This window comes from Salvelinus alpinus, chromosome 7, assembly GCF_045679555.1.
Source record: "Salvelinus alpinus chromosome 7, SLU_Salpinus.1, whole genome shotgun sequence".
NCBI lineage: Eukaryota > Metazoa > Chordata > Actinopteri > Salmoniformes > Salmonidae > Salvelinus > Salvelinus alpinus.
In genome coordinates, this window is record NC_092092.1 from 43,737,422 (window position 1) to 43,764,732 (window position 27,311).

The 27,311-nt window shown below is 43.4% G+C and overlaps 2 protein-coding genes across 10 annotated transcripts in view; both read right to left on the reverse strand.

Annotated features, from left to right (window-relative positions):
• The window catches only part of ocrl (OCRL inositol polyphosphate-5-phosphatase), a 43,200-nt gene extending 26,561 nt beyond the window's left edge, over positions 1-16,639 (reverse strand). For 2 of the 8 annotated variants that reach the window (XM_071408736.1, XM_071408731.1), the window contains exons 1-4: positions 14,786-15,508; positions 7,898-7,989; positions 7,456-7,494; positions 6,700-6,813 (exon numbers count right to left, since the gene is read on the reverse strand). In XM_071408736.1, the coding sequence (XP_071264837.1) occupies positions 6,700-6,813; positions 7,456-7,494; positions 7,898-7,989; positions 14,786-14,787 (247 nt within the window). In that variant the 5' untranslated portion in view covers positions 14,788-15,508. Of the gene's footprint in view, positions 1-6,699; positions 6,814-7,455; positions 7,495-7,897; positions 7,990-14,785; positions 15,515-16,112; positions 16,140-16,530 lie in introns of those variants that run through there. The other 6 variants (XM_071408733.1, XM_071408734.1, XM_071408737.1 and 3 more) reach the window with 5 other exon arrangements.
• Positions 16,640-16,663: 24 nt separating this feature from the next.
• On the reverse strand, positions 16,664-26,337 carry LOC139580175 (protein eva-1 homolog C). 2 transcript variants are annotated; one of them, XM_071408740.1, is made up of 8 exons: positions 26,152-26,337; positions 19,728-19,930; positions 19,272-19,395; positions 18,867-19,019; positions 18,338-18,481; positions 18,091-18,168; positions 17,873-17,956; positions 16,664-17,561 (listed from the first exon to the last, which is right to left on the reverse strand). In XM_071408740.1, exons 1-8 carry the CDS (start codon positions 26,261-26,263, stop codon positions 17,167-17,169), a joined length of 1,293 nt encoding a protein of 430 aa, XP_071264841.1. In that variant the 5' UTR covers positions 26,264-26,337; the 3' UTR covers positions 16,664-17,166. The 2 variants fall into 2 exon arrangements, with proteins under 2 accessions (XP_071264841.1, XP_071264842.1); XM_071408741.1 differs by lacking the exon at positions 17,873-17,956.
• Between the last annotated feature and the right edge of the window lie 974 nt (positions 26,338-27,311).

Below are 27,311 nucleotides of genomic sequence, written 5' to 3' on the forward strand. Positions count from 1 at the left end.
GTACCAAAGGTTTGGCCTAAAGTAATTTAAAAGAGATCATACAAAATGTTCTCAGGATTCTTTTGTTGAAGATGTGAAAAATGTTTGTTGGTCTGAAGTGTAATGAAGTAAATCCAGGTGCAGCACTGGAAGTATGAAGTGAATCCAGATGCAGAACTGGAAGTATGAAGTGAATCCAGATGCAGCACTGGAAGTATCAAGTGAATCCAGATGCAGCACTGGAAGTATCAAGTGAATCCAGATGCAGCACTGGAAGTATCAAGTGAATCCAGATGCAGCACTGGAAGTATCAAGTGAATCCAGATGCAGCACTGGAAGTATGAAGTGAATCCAGATGCAGCACTGGAAGTATCAAGTGAATCCAGATGCAGCACTGGAAGTATCAAGTGAATCCAGATGCAGCACTGGAAGTATCAAGTTAATCCAGATGCAGCACTGGAAGTATCAAGTGAATCCAGATGCAGCACTGGAAGTATCAAGTGAATCCAGATGCAGCACTGGAAGTATGAAGTGAATCCAGATGCAGCACTGGAGGTATGAAGTGAATCCAGATGCAGCACTGGAAGTATCAAGTGAATCCAGATGCAGCACTGGAAGTATCAAGTGAATCCAGATGCAGCACTGGAAGTATCAAGTGAATCCAGATGCAGCACTGGAAGTATCAAGTGAATCCAGATGCAGCACTGGAAGTATCAAGTGAATCCAGATGCAGCACTGGAAGTATCAAGTGAATCCAGATGCAGCACTGGAAGTATCAAGTGAATCCAGATGCAGCACTGGAAGTATCAAGTGAATCCAGATGCAGCACTGGAAGTATCAAGTGAATCCAGATGCAGCACTGGAAGTATCAAGTGAATCCAGATGCAGCACAGGAAGTATTTGTCAAATGATTAATGCCAATTGTTGACAAGCATGCACGCATGCACCTGTTAAGAAACTAGCTGTGAGAACTGTTAAAGCTCCCTGGATTGATGATGAATTGAAAAATTGGTTCAAAGAACATGATGCAAAAGAGGTGGCAAACAAGTCAGGCTGCTCAGCTGATGGAGTGATATACTGTAAATTGAGAAATGTCATGACTAAACTTAAAGAAATGGCATGAAAAAACAAAGATAAATGACATAAAACACAACGGAAAAATACTTTGGAGTACCTGAAATTAAGTTCACGGGTCATTTATAACAAAATATTTCTATATTGTCAATCATTTCAATTACTATATCACTAGTAAAGTGAAATTACAATGTTACAGTGAACCATCATATTTTCGTACACTGTAAAACTTCAATTAAACGCAGTCTCAAATAGCCAACTGACCTTTAAATTGCCGTGCAACGGCACACATCAGTAAATAAACGCCCGTTTCAAATAAACGGTGGGTCTAAACAAAATGTTGACGAGGTTTAAGGTTTGATTTGTTACATTAAATAATTCAGTAATGACAACAAAAAACTGTCAACCATCCATTTATAATCACCAGTAAGAAACAGCTAGCCATTCGCTGCTAACAGCTGAGAACTGATAGCTAGCCATAGACATGTAGCTAACTGGCCAACACAAAAACAGTCAACAACTTCGGGAGTACAGACCAGGAAAATCAGCTGGGAAAAATGCAGTCAAACATGAGTATAATTATACTGTCATGGAAGTAAATGTATCTTCCCGAAAGAGAGAAAATAAACCTGACAGTGTGTAAATGACAACACATTATTGCAGGAAATTAAGAAAGTCATTTAAATGCTGGAAGTGAAACTGTAATTGATGGAATTAAAACATTTACTATGCAAATGAACAAAAGCTGTGTGCGTTATGAAAAAAAAGGCTGACTCAAATAAAAGCCTGTTGTGTTCAGTGATTTAAGCACGAATAAACGCCTGGGCTATTAAATTTAAGTTTTACGGTAAAAGATCGAATAATGAAAGAGAAGGATTGCTGTTTTGAATTTGGTCAAGTTAGTGTGGCAGATGTCGAAAAACGATTGTTATCAATCAATAATGATAAGGCACCAGGTATAGACAACCTTGATGGGCAACTATTGAGAATGGTAGCAGACTGTATCGCCACCCCTATTTGCTATATTTTTAACCAAAGCCTAAAGAAGTGTGTGTATCCACAGGCCTGGAAGGAAGCTAAAGTAATTCCACTGCCTAAAAACAGTAAAGCACCTTTTGCTGGCTCTAACAGCCAGCCAATCAGTTAGCTGCCTGCTATTTTTCAGAGCACAAGTTAACTACTGACTTTCAGCATGCATTTTAGAGAAGGGCTTGTACTTGTACTGCACTGACTTAAAACTCCTAAGTATATCATTGGATGGCCAATTATCATAGGCAACTCACACTGACAAAGTTGTTGTGAAGATGGGGAGGGGTGTCTGTTATAAAAAGATGTTCTGCGTTTTGACACAAAAATCAACTGTACTAGTTGTTCAGGCACTGGTCTTGTCCCAACTCGATTACTGTCCTCTAATATTGTCAAGTGCTGCAACGAAAGACCAAGCAACGCTGCAGCTAGCTCAAAACAGAGCAGAACGCCTTGCCCTTAACTGCACATAAAGAACTAATATCAACAACATGAGAAATGTTACTGTGACAAATTCCAGATTGTCTGCAAACTCAAATAACATTCAGCTCAGATACCAATACATAAGACATGCAACCAGGGGTCTCTTCACAGTCCAAGTCCAAAACGAATTCACAGAAACGCACAGTTTTATACAGAGCTATGATTGCATGGAACTCCCTTCCAATTACTCAAGCAAACAGAACAATTACCTTTAAAAAAAATGTATTACGCCTCCCGAGTGGTGCAGTGGTCTAAGGCACTGCCTCGCAGTGCTAGCTGTGCCACTAGAGATCCTGGTTTGAGTCCAGGCTCTGTTGCAGCCGGCCGTGACCGGGAGACCCATGGGGCGGCGCACAATTGGCCCAGCGTCGTCCGGGTTAGGGGAGGGTTTGGCCGGCCGGAATGTACTTGTCCCATCGCGCTCTAACGACTCCTGTGGCGGGGCGGCCGCATACACGCTGACACGGTCGCCAGGTGTACGGTGTTTCCTCCGACACATTGGTGCGGCTGGCTTCCGGGTTAAGCGCGGGCATTGTGTCAAGAAGCAGTGTGGCTTGGCTGGGTCATGTTTCGTAGGACGCACGGCTCTCGACCTTCACCTCTCCCGAGTCCATACGGGAGTTTGCAGTGATGGGACAATTGGATACCACGAAATTGGGGGGGAAAAGGGGTAATTTGAGGTTAATTTGTGTGACATTCCTTGTCTATCAGTCTATCAGTGTTTTGTTACTTTCCATGTTCTGTGTTTTTTGTGGACAGCAAGAGTAGCTGCTGCTTCTGCAAAAGCTAATGGGGATCCAGTGGTCAAAATTTGTGCATGGAATAGGGTGCCACTTGAGACAGTCAGACAGACAGCGCGTGGGCAGTTTGGGTGGTATCTTGAAACTATGGCCACTATGAACGAACCGCCCTTGCTGTCTCTGCCTGGCCGGTTCCCCTCTCTCCACTGGGATTCTCTGCCTCTAACCCTATTACAGGGGCTGAGTCACTGGCTTACTGGTGCTCTTTCATGCCGTCCCTGGGAGGGGTGCGTCACTTGAGTGGGTTGAGTTACTGACGTGATCTTCCTGTCTGGGTTGGCGCCCCCCCTTGGTTTGTGCTGTGGTGGAGATCTTTGTGGGCTATACTCGGCCTTGTCTCAGGATTGTAAGTTGGTGGTTGAAGATATCCCTCTAGTGGTGTGGGGGCTGTGCTTTGGCAAAGTGGGTGGGGTTATATCCTTCCTGTTTGGCCCTGTCCGGGGGTTTCTTCTGATGGGGCCACAGTGTCTCCTGACCCCTCCTGTCTCAGCCTCCAGTATTTATGCTGCAGTAGTTTATGTGTCGGGGGGCTAGGGTCAGTTGGTTATACCTGGAGTACTTCTCCTATCTTATCCAGTGTCCTGTGTGAATTTAAGTATGCTCTCTAAGCCTCCCGGGTGGCGCAGTGGTCTAGAGCACTGCATCGCAGTGCTATGCTGCGCCACCAGAGTCTGGGTTCGCGCCCAGGCTCTGTCGCAGCCGGCCGCGACCGGGAGGTCCGTGGGGCGACGCACAATTGGCTTAGCGTCGTCCGGGTTAGGGAGGGTTTGGCCGGTAGGGATATCCTTGTCTCATCGCGCTCCAGCGACTCCTGTGGCGGGCCGGGCGCAGTGCGCGCTAACCGAGGGGGCGGGTGCACGGTGTTTCCTCCGACACATTGGTGCGGCTGGCTTCCGGGTTGGAGGCGCGCTGTGTTAAGAAGCAGTGCGGCTAGGTTGGGTTGTGCTTCGGAGGACGCATGACTTTCGACCTTCGTCTCTCCCGAGCCCGTACGGGAGTTGTAGCGATGAGACAAGATAGTAATTACTAGCGATTGGATACCACGAAAAATTGGGGAGAAAAAGGGGATAAAATTTAAAAAAAATAAAGAAGTATGCTCTCTAATTCTCTCGTTCTCTCTTTCTTTCTCTCTCTCGGAGAACCTGAGCCCGAGGACCATACGTCACGGCAAACCGGGCATGATGACTCCTTGCTGTCCCCAGTCCGCCTGGCCTTGCTGCTATTCCAGTTTCAGCTGTTCTGCCTGCGGTTATGGAACCCCTACCTGTCCCAGACCTGCTGTTTTCAACTCTTAATGATCGGCTATGAAAAGCCAACTGATATTTATTCCTGATTATTATTTGACCATGCTTGTCATTTATGAACATTTTGAAAACCTTGGCTCTCTCTAATTCTCTCCTTCTCTCTTTCTTTCTGTCTCTCGGAGGACCTGAGCCCTAGGACCATACGTCACGGCAAACCGGGCATGATGACTCCTTGCTGTCCCCAGTCCGCCTGGCCTTGCTGCTATTCCAGTTTCAGCTGTGCTGCCTGCGGTTATGGAACCCCTACCTGTCCCAGACCTGCTGTTTTCAACTCTTAATGATCGGCTATGAAAAGCCAACTGATATTTATTCCTGATTATTATTTGACCATGCTTGTCATTTATGAACATTTAGAAAATCTTGGCTCTCTCCAATTCTCTCTTTCTTTCTCTCTCTCGGGGGACCTGAGCCCTAGGACCATACGTCAGGACTACCAGGCATGATGACTCCTTGCTGTCCCCAGTCCACCTGGCCTTGCTGCTATTCCAGTTTCAGCTGTTCTGCCTGCGGTTATGGAACCCCTACCTGTCCCAGACCTGCTGTTTTCAACTCTTAATGATCGGCTATGAAAAGCCAACTGATATTTATTCCTGATTATTATTTGACCATGCTTGTCATTTATGAACATTTTGAAAACCTTGGCTCTCTCTAATTCTCTCCTTCTCTCTTTCTTTCTGTCTCTCGGAGGACCTGAGCCCTAGGACCATACGTCACGGCAAACCGGGCATGATGACTCCTTGCTGTCCCCAGTCCGCCTGGCCTTGCTGCTATTCCAGTTTCAGCTGTGCTGCCTGCGGTTATGGAACCCCTACCTGTCCCAGACCTGCTGTTTTCAACTCTTAATGATCGGCTATGAAAAGCCAACTGATATTTATTCCTGATTATTATTTGACCATGCTTGTCATTTATGAACATTTAGAAAATCTTGGCTCTCTCCAATTCTCTCTTTCTTTCTCTCTCTCGGGGGACCTGAGCCCTAGGACCATACGTCAGGACTACCAGGCATGATGACTCCTTGCTGTCCCCAGTCCACCTGGCCTTGCTGCTATTCCAGTTTCAACTGTTTTGCCTGCGGTTATGGAACCGCCACCTGTCCCAGACCTGCTATTTTCAACTCTTAATGATCGGCTATGAAAAGCCAACTGAAAATTATTCATGATTATTATTTGACCATGCTTGTCACTTATGAATATTTTGAACATCTTGGCATAGTTCTGTTATAATCTCCACCCGGCACAGCCAGAAGAGGACTGGCCACCCCTCATAGCCTGGTTCCTCTCTAGGTTTCTTCCTAGGTTTTGGCCTTTCTAGGGAGTTTTTCCTAGCCACCGTGCTTCTACACCTGCATTGCTTGCTGTTTGGGGTTTTAGGCTGGGTTTCTGTACAGCACTTTGAGATATCAGCTGATGTACGAAGGGCTATATAAAATAAACTTGATTTGATTTGATATGAAGGAGCTGGTTGATGTAAGAGGCTGTGTTGCTATATTTTTACAAGCTAGCTTTGACACGCCGTCCCAAACGGGACCCTTACTCCTTACATAGTGCAGCCTATGGGCCCAAGTCAAAACCAGTGCACTATATAGGGAATAAGGTGCCATTTGGGAAAATGTATCAGTGTGACCTCATTACAGTGGGCTTTCTCAATTATTAACCAGCGATGCCAAGGCAACCATTGACACGGACAGGAACTGTTCAAAACTTAAAGGGCAGGTTGTCATATTGAACAGTTACTATCGCCCATCTAGCCAAACTGCTCCAGAACCTGCATTTATAATGGCTAAGGCTGTGCGACCGAAGGTAACCGCCCCTTTCTGCCCCCGCCCCATCCCCTTGGTAGACTCTTCCCCAGAGCTTAAACATATCTGAGGAATGTCACAGGCAGGCATGGGTTCGACGTGAGAGAATTGAATGTAGAGATATATCAGTAACATGAAGCAGTGCAAGTGAATAATACATGCCCAAGGGAGGACGTCAGTTCGGTTCGGTAATGTTGAGCAGTGTGAGAGAGGAGAAAAAGAGAGACTGGCTCACCTTGTTGCTTGGCTCTCTTCACCTGGGAGAAGAAAGAATTGCTGCGCTCATCGTCCTGTAACTCCAGCACCAGCTCCGGGGCTTTCTCCCCTCTGACACGAATCCTAATGCAAGCTGGAGGTGCAGGGAGAAAGACAGATTCATTCAAACAAACACACATTCACCATTGACTCACCTTATGGCCACCACAGACCCATTCAATTCAAAACACTTTATTCCCAAGGGGCAATTATTGCTGGACATAGTGTGTGACACGGGCAGGAGTGACATGCAGACAACACATGGATAAATGAGTTCCATTCGCCACAAATATACCATTGACTCATTCACCACAACCATGGAGACAATACCCACGTCTACATGCATGTCTACCCACTATGCACAAAATTAGGTAAACAGTGATTTTGGAAACAGTGACCCACTTCAACCGAGTGCAGATTGCACCATTGCCATAGGCAACTCATGACCAACTTTTGCAACCAAATAATTCTGCAGACACATCTAGACATGGAGCTCAGGGCATTGCATGCTCTAAAAATGTAGCCAAATTGAATGTAGAGTGCTGTAACAACCGACTGAAATGTTTTTATTGTAGTATTGTTGCCACAACACAGGTCTTGCACATATGCTCGTATTATAGAAAGGTAGAAACAACAACCTAATCCGTTGTTTACAGTAAATCTCCATTAGAAACAATTCCTATCAAGACGGATGCAAAAAAAAAATTCAATGGAAGTATGAGGAGAAAAGACTTACTTTTTAATGGTAAGTCAATGAACAGCGCTTCTTCGGCCTCTGAAATAAAGCGGTTAAAAAGAGGGGGGGGATTATGTCGTGAGAAGGTTCCAATAGGCTCTTGCTACTAGCTGTTGACTTTTAAATGCTGTCTAGCAAGAGAAAAGAAAGCGCCTTGGACTTGTTGCACACTACGACAAGCAATAACCTTGAGTAAATACTGCTCCCGTGGTAAGGAGTTAAGGAATGTGAAGTGAAATGCCTGCAGGATTTTGAGGAGAGAGGGGCTCTGCATCACAAATTACTGTTTCGTGACTGGAAGCAAGCACAACAATATCATATAAAAGTCTCAGAAAACTATCCTGTTGGAGGTGAATTTCCAAATCATTTACTTAGGCTGCATTACAAACTGCATGGAATTTAGTCTCAAAGGATAATTTAGAGAAACAATATGTTCACTTACGTCGCACTATCTGAAAATGACTGTTGATGGGTATGGACAACTGAGGTACCGGAGAGGACACAACAGCATCAGGGTTAGCCAAAACACCCAACCTGGAGGGAGAAGAGGAAATTATATTTGGATACAGCACCCTAAATGGTTGGTTTTCAGCTAAAAAGTTTAATTTGATCCAATTTGGATAAAACTTCACGCAATACAGTGAGCGAGAGGTTTTGTCATAGCAATTTCATGGACCTCATCTCCAAAAAATGTAACAGGGAGGAAAAAAATACATTTCTAAATAACTTACATAACTTTTGCAGTTTCATGCAGGACATTCAAATGCAAGTGCAATGAAAGGAAATGTAAATGATTAGGTCTTTTTGTGTGAGCTTCAGAGCTGTGATGCTAGGGTTAATATAGGGTCATATATCTCTCTCTCCCTGATGATGACAACGCAACAGCCAAAGCATCAGCGAACTGAAGTCGATTCCAATTGAAATCCATGCAAGACACTCAAATAAAAGACAGCTTAACCTCATATGAAATGCTTACAAGGCCTGAGCTTAAATCCATATCAAATGGAGTTTGCCCGAGCTGTTACGTGGGTTAATGTCGGTCATGTTTCACTCCCCAACAATGACTGTACAGCAGTAGCCAGGGCATCGGGTTCGGGCAGAACATGTCCACACATCCGTTCAACTCTAACCAGGAAATGTGATTACTGTGGAGTTGTGGAAAATGATTCAACCCTGGCTGCTTGTCGGAATGTGTCGAGTCGAGACACTCTTTTCCAAAAAGGCTCGCTGGAGATCGCTCAGTAAGTAGTACACCCAACTTCAAAAAATAAATACACTGCTCAAAAAAATAAAGGGAACACTTAAACAACACAATGTAACTCCAAGTCAATCACACTTCTGTGAAATCAAACTGTCCACTTAGGAAGCAACACTGATTGACAATAAATTTCACATGCTGTTGTGCAAATGGAATAGACAAAAGGTGGAAATTATAGGCAATTAGCAAGACACCCCCAATAAAGGAGTGGTTCTGCAGGTGGTGACCACAGACCACTTCTCAGTTCCTATGCTTCCTGGCTGATGTTTTGGTCACTTTTGAATGCTGGCGGTGCTTTCACTCTAGTGGTAGCATGAGACGGAGTCTACAACCCACACAAGTGGCTCAGGTAGTGCAGCTCATCCAGGATGGCACATCAATGCGAGCTGTGGCAAGAAGGTTTGCTGTGTCTGTCAGCGTAGTGTCCAGAGCATGGAGGCGCTACCAGGAGACAGGCCAGTACATCAGGAGACGTGGAGGAGGCCGTAGGAGGGCAACAACCCAGCAGCAGGACCGCTACCTCCGCCTTTGTGCAAGGAGGAGCACTGCCAGAGCCCTGCAAAATGACCTTCAGCAGGCCACAAATGTGCATGCGTCTGCTCAAACGGTCAGAAACAGACTCCATGAGGGTGGTATGAGGGCCCGACGTCCACAGGTGGGGGTTGTGCTTACAGCCCAACACCGTGCAGGAAGTTTGGCATTTGCCAGAGAACACCAACATTGGCAAATTTGCCACTGACGCCCTGTGCTCTTCACAGATGAAAGCAGGTTCACACTGAGCACATGTGACAGACGTGACAGTCTGGAGACGCTGTGGAGAACATTCTGCTGCCTGCAACATCCTCCAGCATGACCGGTTTGGCGGTGGGTCAGTCATGGTGTGGGGTGGCATTTCTTTGGGGGGCCGCACAGCCCTCCATGTGCTCGCCAGAGGTAGCCTGACTGCCATTAGGTACCGAGATGAGATCCTCAGACCCCTTGTGAGACCATATGCTGGTGCGGTTGGCTCTGGGTTCCTCTTAATGCAAGACAATGCTAGACCTCATGTGGCTGGAGTGTGTCAGCAGTTCCTGCAAGAGGAAGGCATTGATGCTATGGACTGGCCCGCCCGTTCCCCAGACCTGAATCCAATTGAGCACATCTGGGACATCATGTCTCGCTCCATCCACCAACGCCACGTTGCACCACAGACTGTCCAGGAGTTGGCGGATGCTTTAGTCCAGGTCTGGGAGGAGATCCCTCAGGAGACCATCCGCCACCTCATCAGGAGCATGCCCAGGCGTTGTAGGGAGGTCATACAGGCACGTGGAGGCCACACACACTACTGAGCCTCATTTTGACTTGTTTTAAGGACATTACATCAAAGTTGGATCAGCCTGTAGTGTGGTTTTCCACTTTAATTTTGAGTGTGACTCCAAATCCAGACCTCCATGGGTTGATAAATTTGATTTACATTGATAATTTTTGTGTGATTTTGTTGTCAGCACATTCAACTATGTAAAGAAAAAAGTATTTAATAAGAATATTTCATTCATTCAGATCTAGGATGTGTTATTTTAGTGTTCCCTTTATTTTTTTGAGCAGTGTATATCAAATCACAATGTTTTATCCCCTCGTAATTTAGGCTACATTTAACATCAACAAGTAGGGCTCTATTACCATGACAACCCGTGTCCCTCACCATTATTCCAGCAAGAAACGATCAATTCAATACGTGACATAATTGAAAAAAGACCGACATCATCCCCTCCTGGCACCTCTCCTTGCAATCACTGCCTTACGAGCACTTTCAGCACGTTTCCTCCAAGTTGGTAACCAACTATAGGCTAGTCATACAGAGGGCCTGGCACCTCTCTCAGCTTATGAGAGCATAGCATAGGCCTACTACTCAGACTAGAGCAGGTCTTAGCTCAGTATGTACAGTTTTGATGCATTTAGGTAGCTCTCATGCCAGTCTCATTAGAATCTAGGACATGGTGGTGGAATGCAGGTATAATACAGTGGCTGGTACTGGGGCTAATTGCCCTCTCTCTGCCACACACCAGATGTAATGTTCCTGAGTCGTACTGCTCGCTAAACAAAAACATCCGACAAGCAACCATGTGCTTGAGCTGCAGGCTGAGAATCTCCTCGTGTGAAGCCAAGATTGGTGCTGTAAACAGTGGGCCTAACATTGAGACTGTGGCTGTTCTGCTTGCTCCTGACTGTCCATATTAAGAACTCAGAAACAACATGAGTTCAGTACTTTGCACTTTTATACTGAAACATCTGACTGCAGGAAAAGCCACTTCGGCAGCAGACGACATCAACATGAGATTCTGACGTGAAAACCACTAGGATATCTGAGATCTGTAATAAATGGCATGCGTGCATTTGACAGTGAACTCCCATCAGGACACAGCGGATGCACTGAGGTCTATTGCTTTATGCTGTAGTGCTGCACTGTTTCTCTCTAGAGGCATACCTGGGAATTGTCGCTCCACCTCAAACAACACGCTGCTAAAATTGTAACGACGCAACCTCGTTATTCAAGGTAGACTACAGTATACACAGCACCACAGCCATCATTGGTATGGTGGTTCTGCAGATAGTCTTGTAGAGATGGTTCACAAAAGCAAAATGCCATTGCAAAATTAGCAGTCGGAGCGGAAGAGGTTTTGCAATGCAATGTGTCATCTTAAATTGTACACCACAGCTTGACAAAAATAAACCTGACCACAACTCATCATTATGTCCATGTTTGTCGAACCAGTCTGTGTGAGAAAGGCAGATTGGGAGTTTTAGGCTGGGTTTCTGTACAGCACTTTGAGATATCAGCTGATGTACGAAGGGCTATATAAATACATTTGATTTTAATTTGATGAATAGGCCTTTGGTGGTCATGAACATTTGTCAGACGGTAATTGAATGTTAATTAATGTTAACACTTTTAGCATCTCCAAGCCTTTTAGTATACACCGTCACAATAAATCCATTATTTATTTTAGGTCTAAAGAAACATGATATGAAGAAAATTTATTTCATAACAACAAAATATGAGTCTGTTTGTTATCTGACTATGTGCCATGCCATAGGCTGTAGGCTACTTCAATTAGCAGACAAGATGCTTATAAGTCCTGTGCCATTATTATATATTATATGATTTTATAGTAAGAAGGATATAATTTAACTTAGCTGAATAAGATAGAAATGATATTTTCACCATTCCAGAGCGAGTGCACATATGAAGTGGCTACATTGAGCGTAAAAGGTCCTATATGCTAGATTTAGAGTTATTTGACAACTTTAGTTGTGAACGATACAAACCTTAGAATGTCTTAGAAATCAAAGCATATATGGGCTGCATGATGCGACTACACTGAGTGTACAAAACATTAGGAATACCTTAACTTCTTATGGCTGCAGGGGCAGTATTGAGTAGCTTGGATGAAAGGTGCACAGAGGTGCCCAGAGTAAACGGCCTGCTCCTCAGTTATAGTTGCTAATATTTGCATATTATTATTAGTATTGGATAGAAAACACTGAAGTTTCTAAAACTGTTTGAATTATGTCTGTGAGTATAACAGAACTCATATGGCAGGCAAAAACCTGAGAAGTTCCACTTCCTGTTTGGATTTTTTCTGAGGTGCCAGATTTTCAAACAAGCTCTCATTGAAATTACAGCGAGATATTGATGAGTTTTCCTACGGCTTCCACTAGATGTCAACAGTCAATAGAACTTTGTCTGATGACTCTAATGTGAAGGGGGGGCGAAGGAGACAGGAATTAGTCACCACTGCCACGAGTATGTATGTTAACAACATTCTAAAGATTGATTCAGTACATCGTTTGACATGTTTCTACTGACTGTTATGGAACTTTTGGACATTTCGCCACGTTATAGTGGACGCGCTTTGTGACTTTGGAATTGTTTACCAAACGCGCTAACCAAAGTAGCTAATTGGACATAAATAACGGACATTATCGAACAAATCAAGCATTTATTGTGGACCTGGGATTCCTAGGACTGCATTCTGATGAAGTTCATCAAAGGTAAGGAAACATTTATCATGTATTCTCTGGTTTCTGTTGACTCCAACATGGCGGCTAATTTGGCTATTGTTCTGAGCGACGTCTCAGATTATTGCATGATTTGCTTTTTCCGTAAAGTTTTTTTGAAATCTGACACAGCGGTTGCATTAAGGAGAGGTATATCTATAATTCCATGTGTATAACTTGTATTATCATCTACATTTATGATGAGTATTTCTGTTGAAACGATGTGGCTATGCAAAATCCCTTGATGTTTTTGGAACTAGTGAATGTAACGCGCCAATGTAAACTCTTTGTAAAAACTTTATCAAACAAAACATGCATGTATTGTGTAACATGAAGTCCTATGAGTGTCATCTGATGAAGATCATCAAAGGTTAGTGATTCATTTTATCTCTATTTCTGCTTTTTGTGACTGCTATATTTCGCTGGAAAAATGGCTGTGCTTATTGTGGTTTGGTGGTGACCTAACATAATCGTTTGTAGTGCTTTCGCTGAAAAGCATATTTGAAATCGGACACTTTGGTGGGATTAACAACAAGATTACCTTTAAAATGATATAAAACACATGTATGTTTGAGGAATTTTAATTATGAGATTTCTGTTGTTTGAATTTGGCGCCCTGCACTTTCACTGGCTGTTGTCATATCGATCCCGTTAGCGGGATGCAGCCATAAGAAGTTTTAAGGCATCAACCACTGTTTGAGTAGTATGCAGCCTCTCTCTGCGTGGCAGGGGATATTCCACCCAAACTCTGTATGCCATGGACTCTCCAACCCTGTTCCAGCAGCTACCCAGTGGTTACATTTGGGAAACCAAGTGAAATCTGTTCGGGAACATCTATAGTAACATGTTTTCACAACGAAACATATTTCATTAAACTGTTGACAGCCACTCACTCTGCATGCTCGAGAAAGGAATGAAGAACAGAGGAGGAGATAGAAACACTCGGTGGTGAGATATTCTTTAGCTAAAGGTGTCAGCCTAGTCACTATGAAAATATAAAAAAATGCCAAACACAGATATTTGAAAACAATTGCAGCCTATGTAGCCTATTTGACTGATAAACCTTAGCTTACAACCCAAAACGGCTCGAAAAATAGACTTGCTTTCTAATTTGACGAGCTAACGCTGTTGATGGTCGTGGCCGTCTGTTCTCTCGGTCACTCCAGTGCATTCTAATTCCAGGTGTTCTTTTTTTTTTTAAAGAACCAAATAAACCGCTTTTGATTGATTTGGGCTTAACTCTAAGCTGCCCTGCACCATCAATGAACCAACAGCATCGCCTACAGGCTCATGGATAGAAAGTTTGGACTGTAGCATAAGGTAACCAGTCCATCCAGTATGCATAATACAGTCGATAATAAAGTCGATTACTAGAATTTGTTTAATTTTGCAGTAGAGGCTAGACCAATTATGTACCAAAGACATCTTAAATCAGTTTTTTTCTGCCGTGCGTAATATGTGGTAGGATATTAGGCTATGTATTGTATAATGCCACAATCATTATTTTAATTACGTTTATTTATTTTTCAGATCTGGGGGTCATATATAGGCCCATGCGCTTTGGTGTTCAGAATGAATCATCACCTTAGAAAGCGCTGTCCATTTCTTTGCGTTTGGCTTAGAAAACACATACACAACGACCATGTTTTCCACTCAGTTTCAACCTGTTGTTGAATTTCTTTCTTCAAATTGATCAATCACAGTAGGTGAGTTTTAAAAGCATGGTACTGTTTTGATGACAAGTGTTTGTTGTGATTTTCAATTGCATTTGCATTGTGAGAGTGGTTAGAGGGACAATATAGTGCCGAGTACCAGGCCATTAGTGACCTGACAGTACTACAGAGTTGGGTACTACTAACGCATGTCCAGGGTGCGTAAAAGGAGATTACCATGACTCAACAGTTACGTGGAATTTGACTACGGTCATGACTCATGACTGCCGGTGTGTCGGTCGGTAATACGGTCACCACAACAGCCCTAGATATGAATTTACATTACATTTCAGACAATGAGTTCTCTATTGTTAGTACTTACATAAACTCCCCAGAGCACTCAATCAGCGACAATAGCCTGGGCTCCTTCTGACCAGACAGCCTTAGCTCCTGTCCTCTTACAGTTTGAACATCACTATTAAGGAACCAGCAGCAATCATGAGAGGGCAGGGACACAGACTAGGGCAGACTAGTCTGTGTCCCTGCTTGAACATAAAACTATAAATAGGCCTAGTGAACAGAATATTGACTATGATTTTGTGAACAAATATTTTACCCACTAACTACTCAAGACTGTTGTCTATTCAAGGCTGTTGTGAAATTCTTCAAATGTATCTAATGCTTGTGGTATTATTCAAGAAACAAAATGTTGTTTAACTAAAGTTAGTACATTTGCACAAGCCTCAAAGAGTAAGGCATCATGACCATAGATTGTATGGGCCAAGCAATGGGTTATTTGGTTACATTGATAACTACATTGTTTTGGAAACTGAAGCAAAAAGCAAGCGTTAGTTACGTTAGGCTGTTGCCATTCCACCAACTATGGCATACAATTCTGAACATAGCATTCCAATCTAACTAGTTTAGTAACTAGGCTAAATTGGTTATCAAATCAATAAACATCTGAAATATTCAGAGTAACACACCCAAATGTTTGACCTGCAAGACAGTATTAGTTACATAAACTGTACTGTTTATTTACATTAAAATGCAAGCAAACCTAAACATTTAGACAATATTAAGGAAGCTAACGTTAGCTAGTTACCATTATGCTAGCAAGCTAGCTAGGTTTTAAAAGCAAAACAAAAAATGGCACAGACTTTTAAAAGGATATTGCCAAACACTGCTCGTCACGTCCGAAGGCCAAAGAGGAATCCATTCTCAGCGATATATATATATATATATATACACACGTATGGTAGTTATAGGCAACTAGCTATATTTACTCGGTCCATCCAGACGTTTTAGGCAAGGAAAGTTGTTCAATCCCCGGGCCCACCCCTGACCAGCGGCCTTCCGGGTGACAGCTGCGGGCGGGGGGCAATGCTATGCTTGCAATAGGCTAGCTAGCTAACGCGTTAGGTAACGTTAGCTAGCTAATTCCACCATCAACCACTTGACAGCCAGTGCCGTGTAGTTACCAAGCTAGTTATCTAGAGAACTAGCTTAGCTGGTTCAATAATTTGTTGCAAGAGGTAGGCTGCATGCTATGTTCATATTGCTAGACTGGTCCTGGCTTAAAATGTGTTATCCACACGGACACAAAGAATGTGTGCTAGCTGTGCTAATCAAAATGCCGGTGGCATAATTAGCTACCTAGCTTTGATAATAATGTCATTATATTGCTAGTAACTCCTCCATCGTGGCACCTTGTCTGCAGTGCTGTCTTCTCTCCTCTTCAATGGCAGGCTAGCTAGCCATCCAGCGGCTACATAAACTCGGCACTTGCGTTGCGACCATTTGTGTACAACATTTGGTTACAGATTCACTCATGTGAACTTCCCTGCTTCGCAGCATTTGCGCATGGATGCTTTCTTCAGAGCAGTAGGGACGAGGTCAAACGGGAAAAGTACACAGGCTACATCAGAACAGTCAATTGAATATCATTATGATAATCATAAAGCCTGTTCGTGTGTGTGAATTGATCATACCATAAGGAATGAGCCCACGAAAACCCTTTAGCCCCTGTACACTGTATTAGACCAATACAGTACCTAATTAGGGACTACATTGACAAAGCTCTTGGATCCATGTATTCAAAAATGTTTCCAGCTACTAATCTCTTACCTGGACTAAGATTATCAATAACGTGGGTGAGAACAATGGAGGTCTGTATAGCATGAGCTGGACCTACACTATGCTTGAGGATGGCGTCATCTACTGGACAGTTTACTGTAGGCTACATGAAGATCGAAGAATGAAGAATTTATGGAATTTAATGATACAAAAAAGGCCTAAATCAAAGAAACATTTGATTTGACTCAGTGCAATTGAAATTGTCTTACCATTTCCCAAAACTTCTAGGCAAAAAGTTATTACGTTTATTGAAACCCACCAACCAAAAACATGTTGAACTTATTATGTGTGTGCTTCATTCCAGTTATCTGAATATAATGAGGTTAGGACACCATATCATATAAAACGTACATTAAGGAAAGATAGATAACATGAAATTACAAGAAAATAATGTCTACTAAATATTCATTTTCAGTCTATGATTAATGTGTTGCTGCTGTCTATTCCCACAAGCTTTCCTGTGGATTCTCAAGCATTGCAGGCCTTTTATTTTATTTTATGTATAGTATAGAATACAATAGAATACCTATAGATATTCAGACACTGCTGGCCTTTATCTTATGTGTATTCAATTTGATTCTATTCTACTCTACTACTGTGGATTCTCGGGCACTGCAGGCTTTTATTTTATGGATATTCTATTCTATTCCCTATTATCTTATGGATGGCGTATGGGCTGGAGTCCCTGTGGGGCCAGATGTCTCCGAACTTGGGCATCTCCTTCTCCTCTCCCTCCCTTTCCACCATCTCCACCGTCATGGTCGCTGGACTGAAGATATCCGCCGCACGGTAGGACTGGGTGAGGCGGCGGAAGGAGGAGGCATCAGAGGTGTCGTCGTCATACTGGTCCTCCATGACTTCCCGGCGGGGTCTGCGGCTGGCCTTGAGCTCATCCCCCAGCTCTCTTGCCAAGTCCTTGACGTCCCTCACCACGGTGGAGCGCAGGCCGAACAGACAGAGCAGGAAGACTAGACCAGCGCAGATCCCTGAGACAAAGTAGAGGGCCACTCTCTCTGGAAGACCTGTGGGTGGAGGGATGATACACTAGTCTGGGGTGAAACTAGCATGATATTGCTCAATGAGAAATAGATAGAAGACAAAGCCTATATTGACAGCTATACAATCAAGATAGTTACAATTGGTTGGCCTGGTCCCAGATCTGTTTGTGCTGTCTTGCCAAATCCTACAGCTATACAGAACAAACAGATCTGGGACCAGGCTAATGATGGGTGCCTGCTGATCATTAAGTAAGACAATGCATAATATATCAAGTACAAAGAGTCCCTGCTAATGAGTAACCAGCCTACATGCACACAGAAAACAATAGACCTACCCAGTAATTTGTCAAAAATTTCCAGAGAGTTGGTATAAAGCACGTTTTGAGGCCTGATGACGCCGGGGCCAGTGTACCAGCCTCCTGCAGATGAGAATGGACTTACTGTGCCTTCTGCCCAACGGCTGCAAATCATATTGTCCACCGACCTAATTGCACGGCTAGTAGCTGAGCTAAAGCTACATTTACTTGGATACATGTATTTGTAGGTGTCTTACCATGTGTGTAGTCTGAGATCAAGAAAGGGTCTGATGTTGATCCGCTCCGTCCCACATCCTCCAAGAGATATCGAGGAACTGGTGAGGCAAAAGAGGGTTCATTTTGATCAATTTCTCAGTAATCTGGTGAGACCATGAAAACAGAGGGCAAGATGATATGAAAACTATTTCTTCAACTGTGGGTTATAGACACCATGATGTTTGTGTCTCTCACATGGTTGTGGCTCTTTGACTTCTAGTCACATACCACATGTAAAGGACACTCTCAGGTGCTTCCTGGTGCCCGGAAAACACGGGTCCCCAAAGTTGTGTGTGTCAGCCAGCACTGAGCAGTTGGCTCGGCCATGACACCTGCGTGACACCTTCCTCAGGGCAGATGGTGACAGACACTCTGAAGGATAGATGTACACTCTGATGAGATGTGGGTCAAATAAGTCAAATACTTTCAAATACTTGAGCTGTGCTTGATATAGTCGGATACAAACAAGCAAAAGGACTAGTCCCAAAAGTATAAACTCCAACCTTAATCAAGCACAAGTATTTAAAATAGGTATTTGATCCTGGTCTGACTCTGATATACAGTAGGCTATAGAGGTTGAAAACATGCATAGGTCAAGGGTATATCCATGTACCTACTCATGTGTTACTCATCTGTAGTAAGTAACATAGTACTATTGATTATGTATTGATACATGCACATGATTTTATATCCTAGTATTTGACCACTAGATGACACTTTAGTTCCCTGTTTCACACCAATGACTATGGTTTCAGACCCATGTCAGGCTGTGGTGCAGTTTCCTGAGGACAGTTGGGACTCCCGTGCAGCAGGTGGCCAAATGTCGCCGAGTAGATAGCCAGGACAGTGTTATTCTTACACACCAGCCTCAGTCTCTCGTTTTCACACACCAACCTAGTACGGTGGTGCTCTGAAAGACAAAAACAGCAGTATCGATCACTGACAAACTTACTGTATAATACTGTATATTTCAATAGAACTACATGTTATTCTATTCAGTTGAATAGAAACAGACACATTTAATTCAGTGTCCGATAATACATTTCCTGATGTATCCAGTTGTGGAGTACTATTCAAGATCTTTTGTCTCCTAAATTCACAACCACAGTTTATGACAGTTTGTGTTACCCTCACACAATCAAACCCTGTGGACTAGTCTCACCTGGGCGACACTTGTAGGACACTATGAGGTACTTGCTGGTGAGGGGACAGGGGTCCTGACCAAACACTGGGCTAATGACAGGTATATGACAGGAACGCCGGTCCTGACACTCGGACACCACTTTCTGCAGGGACAATACAACAATGTCTGAGTGTGAGAAAAATATGCACATTTACATGCAAGTCCTTAGGTCTCAGGCAAGGTTACTCATCACAAGGCTTTAGCTCAGCAGACAGTCTTGAGGCATACCGGAGACCCAGGTTCAAACCCACAACTTATTAAATCACTGCTGTAGTAATTCCTAATAGTATGTGATTAATATTATTTAAGTGAAGAGTAAAATGTTCATAAGTTTTCAACTTGTGGAGCTAACTGCTGATAACTGCTGATAAGTTGGCTTCTGTTTTGCTGTCAGTAATAGAGGACAACTCTGTGTGGCTAATTACTATACTGTACCTGGATAGCGACAGAAGAAGTGCATCCAGTGTTGTCCTCAGTCATGTTTGTGTTTGCAGGGGGACATAAGTTCTTGCTGGGGACACGGCGTCCGTAGAATGCTGACAGGACGGACACAGAGGTTCTGGAGGGACACTTGATAGAAAGGGTGTCTCCATCACAGGCATGAGCAGTGTGGTTTCTTAGTATTGTGTGGAGGTACACTGAAAAGGAACAGATGGTATGCATGGAGATAAGACTTAGACCTCAAAGATCAAACTGACAACTGTCAATGCTTTTGATCAAATTCACCACCTCTCAAGAAATGGAGCAGAAAATGCATATAGAAAATTATTCAAATAAAAAGGCCCTATAAAGCAAGGACGGGATTATTATGCCAAAATATTGTACTGTAATTGATTTTACATTTAAGAGGCAGGCAATGCCAACAGTACAATATAACACTGTTCAAACAAACACCCTGTCATGCAGTGCCTTCAGAAAGTATTCATACCCCTTGACTGGAGTGTGGTGTCAGGAAAACAACCTCTCACTTAACGTCAACAAAACAAAGGAGATGATTGTGCACTTCAGGAAACAGCAGAGGGAGCACCCCCTATCCACATCGACGGGACAGTAGTGGAGAAGGTGTAAAGTTTTAAGTTCCTTGGCATACACATCACGGACAAATTGAAATGGTCCACCCACACAGACAGTGTAGTGAAGAAGGCGCAACAGCGCCTCTTCAACCTCAGGAGGCTGAAGAAATTTGATTTGGCACCTAAAACCCTCACAAACTTTTACAGATGCACAATCGAGAGCATCCTGTTGGGCTGTATCACTGCCTGGTATGGTAACTGCACCGCCATCAACCGCAAGGCTCTTCAGAGGGTGGTGCGGTCTGCACAACGCATCACCGGGGAAAAACTATCTGCCCTCCAGGACACCTACACCACCCGATGTCACAGGTAGGCAAAAAATATCATCAAGGACAACAACCACCCGAGCCACTGTCTGTTCACCTCGCTACCATCCAGAAGGCGAGGTCAGTACAGGTGCATCAAAGCTGGGACCGAGAGACTGAAGAACAGCTTCTATCTCAAGGCCATCAGACTGTTAAACAGCCATCACTAACACAGAGGCTGCTGCCGACATACAGACTCAAATCATTGACCACTTTAATAAATGGATCACTAGTCACTTTAAATAATACCACTTTAATAATGTTTACATATCTTACATTACTCATCTCATATGTATATACTGTATTCTATTGCATCTTATCTATGCAACTCGGCTATCGCTCCTCCATATATTTATATGTACATATTCTTATTCCATCTATTTACGTTTGTGTGTATGAGGAAATTGTTGTGGAATTGTTAGATTACTTGTTAGTTATTACTGCACTGTCAGAACTAGAAGCACAAGCATTTCGCTACACTCGCATTAACATCTGCTAACCATGTGTATGTGACCAATAATATTCTATCTGATTTGACTTATTCCACATTTTGTTGTGTTACAGCCTGAATTCAAATGGGTTGAATTTATTTTTATTTATTACCCATCTATACACAATGCCCATAATGTCAAAGTGAAAATATGTTTTTAGAAATTTTTGTAGATTTATTGAAAATGTAATACAAAAATATCTAATTAATATAAGTATTCACACCTCTGAGTCAATACTGTACATGTTAGAATCCCCTTCGGCAGCGATTACAGCTGTGAGCCTTTCTGGGTATATCAGGAATCAAGGTAAGACCCAAGTGCAGACTGTGTGAAGTAATAATGTTTATTGTAACCACAGGGGCAGGCAAACGACAGGTCAAGGCAGGCAGGGGTCGATTATCCAGAGCAGAGCCCAAGGTACAGGACGGCAGGCAGGCTCAGAGACAGGCGGGCGGCTACAGGGTCAAGACAGGCAAAGGTCAAAAACCAGGAGGACGAGCAAAAGAGAGACTAGGGTAAACAGGAGCTGAAACAACCCGCTGGTAGGCTTGAACAAACAAGATGAACTGGCAACAAACAGACAGAAAACACAGGCATAAGTACCCAGGGGATAATGGGGAAGATGGGCGACAACTGGAGGGGGATGGAGACAAGCACAAGGACAGGTGAAACAGATCAGGGCGTGACAGGGTAAGTCTCTAAGAGATTTGCACACCTGGATTGTACAATATTCAAACGTTATTCTTTAGAAAATTCTTCAAGCTCTATCAAATTGGTCCTTGATCATTGCTAGACAACCATTTTCAAGTCTTCCCATAGATTTACAAGCAGATTTAAGACAAAACTGTTACTCCCCCATTCAGGAACATTCACTGTCTTCTTGGTAAGCAACTCTAGATTTGGCCTTGTGTTTTAGGTTATTCCATTCCGTTTCTTTTTTAAACTTAAAAAAGAAACTAAGGGGCCTTACAGATAACTGTATCCTCCTCAACTTAGGGGTTGAATACTGTCTCCTCAAGACGTTTGAGCTTTTCATTTTTAATTAATTCGTTAACATTTCTAGTAACAGAATTACCTTTGACATTATGGGGTATTGTGTGTAGGCCAGCGTAAAAAAAATCTAAATTGAATCAATTTCAAATTCAGGCTGTAACACAACAAAATGTGGAAAAGGTTCGAGGGGTGTGAACAAACTACATGACCAAAAGTATGTGCTCGTCAAACATTTCATTCCAAAATCATGGGCATTAATATGGAGTTGGTCCCCCCTTTGCTGCTATTACAGCCTCCACTCTTCTGGAAAGGCTTTCCACTAGATATTGGAACATTTCTGCAGGGATTTGCTTCTATTCAGCCACAAGAGCATTAGTGAGGTCGGACACTGATCTTGGGCGATTAGGCCTGGCTCGCAGTCGGCGTTCCAATTCATAACCAAAGGTGTTCGATGGGGTTGAGGTCAGGGCTCTGTGCAGGCCAGTCAAGTTCTTCCACACCAATCTCAACAGACCATTTCTGTATGGATCGCACTCTGTGCACGGGGGCATTGCCATGCTGAAACAGGAAAGGGCCTTCCCCAAACTGTTGCCACAAAGTTGGAAACACAGAATTGTCTAGATGCATTGTATGCTGTAGCGTTAAGATTTCCCTTCACTGGAACTAAGGGGTCTAGCTCGAACCATGAAAAACAGCCACAGACCATTATTCCTCCTTCACCAAACTTCACAGTTGGCACTGTGCATTGGGGCAGGTAGCGTCTTGCTTTGCATCCACCAAACCCAGATTTGTACATCGGACTGCCAGATGGTGAATCGTGATTTATCACTCCAGAGAACTAATTTCCAATGGCGGCAAGCTTTACACCACTCCAGCCAACACTTGACATTGCGCATTGTGATCTTAGGCTTGTGTGCGGCTGCTCGGCCATGGAAACCCATTTCATGAGCTCCCGACTAACAGTTCTTGTGCTGACATTGCTTCCAGAGGCAGTTTGGAACTCGGTAGTGAGTGTTGCAACCGTGGACAGACGATTTTTACTCGTCACTCGGCACTCGGCGGTCCAGTTCTGTGAGTTTGTGTGGCCTACTACTTCGTGGCAGAGCTGTTGTTGCTCCTAGACGTTTCCACTTCACAATAACAACACTTACAGTTGACCGGGGCAGCTTTAGCAGGGCAGAAATTTGACAAACTGACTTGTTGAAAAGATGGCATCCTATGACGGTGCCATGTTTTAAGTCACTGAGCTCTTCAGCAAGGCCATTCTACTGCCAATGTTTGTCTATGGAGATTGCATGGCTGTGTGCTCGATTTTATACACCTGTCAACAACGGGTGTGGCCGAAATAGCCGTATCAACTAATTTGAAGGGGTGTCCAAATACTTTTGTGTATGTAGTGTACTTTCTGAAGTCTGTATCTAATCTTCTGGGAGTGGTTTTAATCAGCTTTTTACTAGCTGACAAGCTGTTCAGAGTTTATTAAACATATTTAAGAAATAAAAGATGACCTCACATTCAAGAAGCCATATAGGGCTTGATACACTTGAGTTAGTAATAAATCAATTGCCATACAAATAAAATAATCGACTAAACACAGAATGAGTTTGTTTTTCCTAAGTCATCATCTTTTAACAATGAAATTACATTACATCTCATGTAATGCAGGTGCTTCTACACCTGCATTGCTTGCTGTTTGGGGTTTTAGCACTTTGAGATATCAGCTGATGTAAGAAGGGCTTTATAAATAAATGTGATTTGATAAACCATCTTGGCCGATTTACCTGAAAAAGCCCTTTTAATGGAGAATCTCCATTGATTGAAAATGCTTCTTAATTGAGGACTAGGCTTCATCTGTGAAGCAACAGTTTGACACATTGCACATTCTGTGTCCTGTGTCATTGTACTCATGGTCACCCAGCCCTGGTTACAAGAGGGTTGTGTCCCAAACATTGGGAGTAGCTCTCCTGAGCAGTGTTGTGCTATGATACACAAACACATAGGATAACAGAGTTCATAACAGAGTTGGATCCATAGAAATAGAATTCCTAGAACGGACAAAATGTTGACTTAAAGGGAAATTATCTGTTCTAGTGATTCTTATTCTATTGTTGGATTTGGACTCATCTTATTGTCACAGCGATTTCCTGGGCCATAGAAATAGAATGAGTAAAATGAATATCCTTTCTAGTCATTCTATTTCTATGCCCTGGCCACTGTCTGGCTGGGTCTGTTTTGTGTTCCCCAATGGCATGCAGCTCTGCAGAGCCACGGTAGGGCAGTACCAGTCACTCACTCACAATGTGCTATTCTTAGAGCAGCTCATTGCTCACACCCATACACAGATGTTGATCCCTGTAATGGTCAGATATAGAGATGGAGTGACAATGACAAGCCCCAGACAAAGGCAACACTGGTCAGTAGTGGTCACCCTGCATGGACTGGCTGTCTATCTTGTCCAAACAAATCATCATGTAACATCTCTGTTTGTTGTCATGCTGAAGTGTCTGACATTCATCAATGAATATGCAACCAGGACAACACAAATACACTCACTGGCCATTTTATTAGGTACATCCATCTAGTTCCAGGTTGGACCCCCCTTTGCCTCCAGAACAGCCTGAATTCTTCAGGGCATAGAAACATTGCTCAATTCATATCAAGGGACCTAACATGTGCCAGGAAAACCTTCCCCACACCATTACACCACCGCCACCAGCCTGTACTACTGATACCAGGCAAGATAGGGCCATGGACTGATGCTGCTTACGCTAAATCCTGACTGCCATCAGCATGACGCAACAGGAACCGGGATTTGTCGTACAAGACAATGTTTTTCCACTCCTCAATTGTTCTGTCTTATTGATTGCGTTCCCACTGGAGCTGCTTCTTCTTGTTTTTAGCTGATAGGAATGGAATCCGGTGTGGTGTGGTGGTGTGCAGCAATAGCCTATCCGCGGCAAAGACCGACGAGTTGTGTGTTTCCCGAGATGTCGTTCTGCACACCACTGTTGCACAGCGCCGTTATTTCTATGTTTGTGGCCCGCCTGTTAGCTTGCACGATTCTTACCATTCTCCTTAAACCTCTTATCAATGAGCTGTTTACGCCCACAGGATTGCCGCTGACTGAATGCTTTTTGTTTGTGGCACCATTCTCTGTAAACCCTAGACACTGTCGTGGGTGAAAAGCACAGGAAGCACAGGAAAAGCACAGGCCATTTCTGAGATGCAGGAACCGGCATGCCTGGCACGGACAATCATACCATGCGGAAAGTCGCTTAGGTGACTCGTTTTGCCAATTCTAACGTTCAAATAAACAGTAACTGAATGCCTTGATGCCTGCCTGCCTGCTTTATATAGCACATATATATATATATATATATATATATATATATATATGTATATATAGTCTGTATGAGCAAACCATTTTCATGAACGGGGTGGTGTACTTAAACTGACCACTGAGTGTATATCACTGCTATCATCTCAAACGGGTGTCAATGTCATTCTTATTTAAGTACAAAAAAATACTATTACTCAGGCCTATAATTCTAAATTCTGTTTGCTTGATATGTGTATTGAAACAGATAATAGTGCATGGCCATTATCAGTGATATGTGAAGAATTAAACAAGAATGATATTTTCAGAATTATAATGGTTATTATAATGACATTATTGTCAATGAGGAGGACAGGGTGCTTTAACCCTATAACCCTGACTCTTGTCTCTCACAGTGAACCGCTGCCGCTGTTTGTTGGCACAGGATGTCCAGGAGATAAATCAGGGAATGTACCGTCCCAAATGACACCCTATTCCCTATATAGTGCACAACTTCGACCAGGGCCCTGTGAGCAAACCGGGTGCCATTTGGGATGCTGCTAGTGTCTTGCATAGGCTTCCTCTCTACACAGCATGTAGTGCTGAGTGAGCCATACCAGTATCTATTTTCCCCCACTTTTTCTCTATAACAGCAATAACAAAGGCCAAAAACACACTTACCGGAGAAATCTGGAGAGGACCATGCGCTGTGTGTGTTCAGAGCCAGGATGAGGAAGAGGAACAGAGACCAGCAGGACCTCCAGAAGCTCCATGGGACTGTCATGGTGCCCATCCTATATTACACACCACCAGTGGGGTTTGTCACTATGCGATGCTGCCTGGCTGTTTACTGACCGTGAGTGAGTGGTCAATGATACCCATTGTCTTGACTATCGAACAGTCCCCCTTTTCACAGTCAAAAGGATCAGCTGACTGTTTAGTGTGTGTGTGTGTGTGTGTGTGTGTGTGTGTGTGTGTGTGTGTGTGTGTGTGTGTGTGTGTGTGTGTGTGTGTGTGTGTGTGTGTGTGTGTGTGTGTGTGTGTGTGTGTGTGTGTGTGTGTGTGTGTGTGTGTGTGTGTACGTACATACAATTGTGCGTGCATGTGTGCATGGATGTGCTTGTGGGTGTGCATGCAAGCATTTTTGTCCACTTGTGTGTTTATCACCTACCATCCAAGGTGTGAGAACTATAGACCAACTGTATATAAGAAGAGACCAATGTTATTGAGGTGAAAATAAATAAGCTCAACACAGCTATTAGGTACACATGGATACCTTCTTTGTTTAATGTGATAACATGTTGTATTGACCCTGCGTGTGTAACGGCCGAATCAAGACCCCCATCATCCCACTGGTCAACATGGAGGGTCCTGTTTGTCAGGTTTTGGCCAGGACTGTTCAGGTTTTGTTCACTAGATGTCCCCCTTGCACCTTTTTTGTACCTTTTGTTTTTTCTTGCCCTAATTATTGTTTGCACCTGTAAGTCATTCCCTTGTTAGTATTTAACCCTGTGTGTTCCTCAGTTCCTTGCTCAGTGTTTGTATGTTAGCACCCAGCCCCAGCCTTTGTGAACATTTTTCTCTTGTTGAATTTTCCAGAGGTTCTCTGGTTTTGTTCTCGTGTATTTTTGGATTGATCTTTTGAGGTTTGTTTTTTCCCTTGCTGTTTTTACCACTTTGTGGATTTTCTTTTGTATTTTGGAAGATATCTATTTTTTATTAAACCACCATCTCTAGTACTGCTGTGTCTGCCTCATCTTCTGGGTTCTGCCAATTATTAGTGACTGTTTCTCGCACCGGGTCCTGACAGAAACACTGAGCCATTAATATGAACCCAGAGG